The following is a 6,000-nucleotide window of genomic DNA, read 5'->3' as shown; positions in this document are numbered from 1 at the left end:
TCATTTTTTGTAATGCTAAAACTTTAAGTTTGCACCAGAATAGCACCTGAGAATGAATGAATTGTATGAAAAATGCAACAATTGTTTAGAAGAAATGGATTAATTTTTTATCTTCAAAGAATTCGTATTTTCATATTATCAGGTTAGGTTAGGTTGTTTAGATTTATGCCTAGTGCTTAGGCTTAGAAAGAGGCTTGCGCGTCAGGATAAATGTTCGAATGGGCGATACATATTCACATATGTATGTACATGTTGAAACCAATTTAAAATGCAAAACATTGGAAACTAAAAAAAAAAGCACTGCATAACTACACACTTTTGTTTATCTTTTTTTTAAATCTGATTGAAAAGTCGAACATTTTGATGACAAATCGATAAATTTTCCTTTGTTTCGCATAAAGTTTGAAAACACGGTTTATGTGATTTTGTTTTAAACATGATCAATTTTTTTTATAAAATAATAACAAACAAATTTTAACTCTCAATATATTGTGAATATTTAAAAATGAAATGGTGTACGCAGACTTTTGCTGTTAAGTGTAACTTAACTAAATTTTATGGTTATATTTTGCTATTAGTTTTAGGGTCTAAAAAAATCGAAAGAATATAGTATAGTACATTTGTGCAGCTTTTGTCAGCTTTCGCATGACCAGGATGAGTAACATTGATGACTGCGCAACTAGCAACATTTGAGTTTCAACCGTCCAGCTCTGCATCCCTTTTGCAGTAGTTCAGAGACAGTTCTTAAATTTGTAGGGCGGAACTAGCGCTTTGCCAGACTGTCTCTAAATTTTGCTGCAGGGTATATTTGAATGTTGAGCTCGCGCCTTTATTCGTGTCTAGTGACGATATGCACAATCGGCACAATAGTATCATGCTGCAGAATTGGGAAACGAGTATACGACTCTGATTAGGTGCGCGATTTGCAGAGGACGTAACTAGTATTTTAGTTCGGAATATAGAAGCTTGATTTAAATATTTATAATAGTGCGGGCTAACATTTATGGCATAGACTTATTGCTAGACTATTTTAGGTCTTAATATGGTGGCTGTTTTGTTAGCTTCATAATTATAAATGATTTATCATTAACGAAATATTTTCAATATAAAGACAAATCTTTTGAACGAAAAAAACTTCTAATAAGTACCAAGAAAGAAGACATTACTCCATCTCTTTTGAAATTCGGTCTTAAAAGGAATTCTTGAAGCGTGCAGTTGGTGTTTAAAACTACCTCGAACTCTTACAAAAATTGACAATTCATACATATGAGTCTCGTGTATGGAAGTGGAAGTGCATGGGCCAAGGCGAATTTATATAAGGTGGTGTTACTAGCTCAGCTGATTTTGTGTATGTGTTTCGCCGCACGGCTTCTGATATCAAATTAAAACATTTTGTTTGAATTTCTACACACACTCTTACAGATTTTGACAGTTTATGCCGCCAAAGCTATCACCTTATACTAATTCGCCTTGGCCTGGGCTTTAAAAACTTTTTCAAATGCATTTCAATATGTAACGGCTAATTTCTAAACTAAATAAGAAAGATAAGGCTACTTTTTGATGTACTACAACCTAATTTAATATTAATAGGAGGAAATGTACAAGTAAACTCCCCCTCGAGCAGATCATCTTCCGCCATTCTCGAGTGCTATTTGGGTGCTTACTTTTCGTTGGTGGTTAATGTTCGGCTATGCGAGATTAGCGCATTGAGATTAAGGTCTTAGCCGCAATAAGTGTGTGTTTGCACGTGTACATATGTATGTGTGTGAAGTGCTGCATAACTGCTTGTGTTATAAATATGTAGCATGTATGTCTGTATGTGTTAATTACAAATTCAACTGCACTTACCCCAGGTGCTATCATCATTTGCAATGGCCGTGGACCGGATGGCACCAGCGACACGCTATCACCTGCCTGTGAGGAGTTGGCAGCAGTATCGTCCACTGCTGCGGCTGCTGCCGCCGCCGCGGTGTTGGAGCCCGAGCCAACCGCATTACCGGCTCCGCTTGGCACACTCGCACCGCCATTAGCCGTGATTATCGGCAAGGTGTTAGCGGCGGCTGTTGTTGTAACCGCTGCTGATGCTGCTGTGCTCAGTAAGGGTGCAACGGATGTGGTGAGGAGGGTATCCGCCTGCTGCTGCGCCAATTGCTCCAGCTTCTCACGCTGTTCGCGTAGCAATTGCTGCTGCAGCTGGCGTTGTTGTTGTTCGCGCTTGTAGCTCTCCATGGCCGTCATGGACGTTAGGTGGGCATTCGGAGTATCGACATAACTATATGGAGGAACTGATTCCTGGTCAGGTACAGATGGACGAAACTATGCGTTAGAGATGGCATGGAATTCCATAAAGAATAAAAAACAACATTATAAAGGTGGGAAATACAGGTAGTTGTTGCATGGCAATGCATTTAATGGTAAGATAGATGAATAATCACAAACAGTACTGTTATAAACAGCACAGATATTTTTGAAGCAAATGTTAGTTAGTCCATGTAAAAGATACGAAGAAGTTAGTTGAATACATACATAAGTAGTTTACTCACACAACATAGGTGGCTGGACATACATACATACATACGCACGTACACATACATTTGTAAACGGGATAATTGAGAGTCCCGAATGTCAAACTTACGTGATGCGTCATATTCGAATTCCTCAGATTGGCCATATGATCGAAGTTCCGGTAGCAGCCGGCGCCGGTGGTGGCCGGGTTGCGGCCGCCGCCGCTGGTTGACTCGCCGTCTTCGGTGCTATTCCCATCGGTCTGTGAGAGATTGTGCCCTGTGGAGGACCGTCGTAGCGCGTGGGTTAAACGATGCCAATTTTTTATTGATCTATTGCGACTTTCGCGCTTTTCTAATTTGCATATATTTTTTTATTTTTTTATTTTGTTTTAAATTATGATGATCGCGTATGTGAGTGTGGGGGTGGTGGTGGGGCGTGTGTAAGCGTTCGATTAAATCGATTGGGTTTTTTGTATCGTGCACGAGTGTGACGGTCGGGCATGTGGCCAGCGGTGGTTATGCGATTTTTTTTTTCATTTTTATTTCGAGTGCAATTATTCAAGCGCGAATGAATTTGAGTGGCATGAATGTTTTGAATTAACAAACAGATGCATTTGTAAAGATTGTTTGTTGTTTGATGATATCGATGGTGGTTGATGATTCAATGCGTTTTGGTTGATTGATTGATTTGTTTGTAATGAAGGACCGCATCAGCAATTAAGTATGTATATATGAGATTGTTGTCGTTTGCAATACGCAATCATCCATGAAAGCCATTCAGAAAATCCAAGTTTGCGTTATTTTAAAATTGGTTGTTTGTATTAAGTTTGTATGAATTTAGATACAGGTTTTTCGCCATTTTGCGTTGTTACAGCCATCATATTTAAGCAAACAATTTGAATATATATTTTAATTCGCACATTCATGAATTTTATTTTCGCAGAAATTTGTATTTATTTTTTTCAGTTCAGTGGAGCGGAAATGAAAAGAAAGGATTTGAAAGAATTGATCCAGTTAATCGTCTATGTTTAAACGTTTTTTGTCTCTTAGGCAGAGACAGTGCAACAACTTACAACAACATTGAGCGTTGATGAGACGACATAAAATAATTTTGTTACTTTTGTAGATGTACAACGATAGTAGGGACAAAAATATCCAATAGACACAAATATTTATGTAGATACATATATATTTACTCTTTGTGTATTTAGTATCTATTTAAACAAATATTGCAATCGAGGTATGGTATAAGTATTAATAGCCGCATTAGATGTTAGTAAAAAATGCACTAAAAACGTCTAAATGATTATATAAAGTTGTTCACAACTCAGCTTAGAACATTGATTATTCATATCAAGTATTAACATACAAAAAGTAGCTAAGTACTAAGGGGTTATCGGAAATTTAGTTATGTACTATATCCACAAATACTAAATATTTTACTTAGGATTAACACAGTATTTTTCTTCTTAAAGGCAATGCCTACACTACTTTATGATTTAGTACGGTTACTGGTATATTACGAAAAAAGTTGGAACTATAATGCTTTGTGCACTGATACATACCTACATTTGACTTATTAGAAAGGTTCTTATGTGAGTAGGACAATATTGCTTGAATTAAAAAAAAATGCTTAAAGCAAACAAATTTTGTTTCATCAACAGGCAAGCCCTTCTAGCACCTTTTAGGTGTAGCCTCAATTCCTTAACGGATAAATAATAGCTGTCTTGGTCGTAGAGTATGTTGATTGCAATAATGAAATCTCTCAACTTTCAGGAAAAATTTTACATTAATTAAAATCATTGATTTTAGCGCCTCTCTGCTAACAGCGACGGGCGATAGTCAATTTTACACACAAAAAATCAATATATTCGCCAAACCATGGACCAAATATAGTGAAACTTCGTTTTCCTTTGTGACGTCAGGATTTTTTAAATGGACTTTTAAATTTGAAAAAATATGAATTCTTCAAAAAATTGTTTACAACATTCAGTGAAATGTACTTAGAAAAACAATATAAAACTAAATGGAAATTTCTGTAGACTTAAAGCAAATCAAATTTTTTGGTGCAGAAGGATGAGAAGGTATTGAAAATGTCATTTCAAAATTTTATACTTATATGCTAGCTAAGCTAATTTTACCTTATATGCTAGGGACTAATACATACTTGACCTCATCTTCGAATTTGATCCTTCTAGTTTTATAAGCTTTACAAAAAAAAAAAAATATTTAAAAGGGCATTTTGGGTACCTATTCGTCCTTGTGAACCAAACAGTTCCATTTTTTTAATTCTGATTTTTTTAAAAATAATTTTTGGAAGTAATCATATCGTTGAAACTACAATTTCTTTTTAAAAAATCATAGAGGAAAACTAAAAACGCAGTTTTAATATATTTCGCCCATAGCTTCGTGAGAATATAGATGTTGTTGTTGTAACAGCATACAAATTCCTCAAAGAGTTTTTGGGAAGTGTTGCTGGAGTGACAGTCCTTGGCCAGATATAAAACTGAATCGTTCCGGTTATGTAGATTCGGCTGTCGTGGTTTTGAAATTTTTTTGTTTTTGCTGCACGGTGTAATATCACTAAAGATTCTCGCCCATCGGATCGAGATGGAAGAAATATATTTTTTAGAGCGAAAAATTTCTACCGAATTGCGGTTTTTTAACCGACTCCCAAAAAAGGAGTAGGTTATCAGTTCGTCGGAATATATATATATTTTTTTTTTTGTATGTTACCGTATAACTTTGGACCACGTCAACCGATTTCAATAATTCTATTTGCATCGGAAAGGTAACGTCTCTCATTGGATCATGAAATATATTTTTTTTAAGTCGGTTTTTTTTGTGCTAAAAATTACTTGTTTCCTACTAAGTTTGATTAAACGTGATGATATGTACACACATGGCGTATGAGTAACATTATTTTCTGCTCATATTTCATTAAAAAAAAATAATAATTTAATTTAACAAGCAATTACGGGAAAGTGATTTGTCACAGCGTGGTAAAGGGTGCGAAAATTTTGTGTTCGTTTCTTAAAATGTCATTCTCTGCCCTGTGAAGCTTTGTCAGGGGAGATGGTTGCCCTGAAAATCAGATGTCTGTTTAAAACGACAATATTATGAAATGCGTGAGCTAGGCAAGGACAAGAAGGCAAAAACATGCCCTTTTACAGGGTTGAGTGTAACATCAAACATATTTTGCACCGGGGAAGGGCAACATTTTTTGGAAGAAACGAAATCACCATTAGATTCTTGGATATTCTTACTTATAAAAATAAAAAAAAAGCTTATTGGCAAGAGGCAGTAGATATAAAAGGGAATCTCCAAAAGACAGCAGCATTTTTATGTGAAATTTTCATGTTTACTAATACATTTCTGAGTCTTTGACTTTATTCAAGGAATAATAAGTATGTGTTCAAAAAGTTCTAAAAACAAATAAGCATGGATCTCCTTATTCCTTTTTCTATGGTACATTTGGAACGTTTCGTACCAT

The 6,000-nt window shown here is 35.6% G+C and overlaps 1 protein-coding gene across 10 annotated transcripts in view; it reads right to left on the bottom strand.

The window, feature by feature from the left end:
* Positions 1-6,000, bottom strand: part of LOC118746094 (potassium voltage-gated channel protein Shab) — a 373,750-nt gene that overhangs the window by 97,927 nt on the left and 269,823 nt on the right. For all 10 annotated transcript variants that reach the window (XM_036479860.1, XM_036479856.1, XM_036479862.1 and 7 more), the window contains 2 exons: positions 2,636-2,859; positions 1,849-2,316 (listed from right to left, as the gene is read on the bottom strand). In XM_036479860.1, the coding sequence (XP_036335753.1) occupies positions 1,849-2,316; positions 2,636-2,859 (692 nt within the window). The remainder of the gene's footprint in view (positions 1-1,848; positions 2,317-2,635; positions 2,860-6,000) is intronic.

This window comes from Rhagoletis pomonella, unplaced genomic scaffold (genome assembly GCF_013731165.1).
Source record: "Rhagoletis pomonella isolate Grant_MI unplaced genomic scaffold, Rhpom_1.0 Rhpom_scaffold_00010, whole genome shotgun sequence".
In the NCBI taxonomy this organism is placed as follows: Eukaryota; Metazoa; Arthropoda; class Insecta; order Diptera; family Tephritidae; genus Rhagoletis; species Rhagoletis pomonella.
The sequence above is the reverse complement of the archived record's forward strand: the minus strand, read 5'-3'. Positions and strand labels throughout refer to the sequence as shown.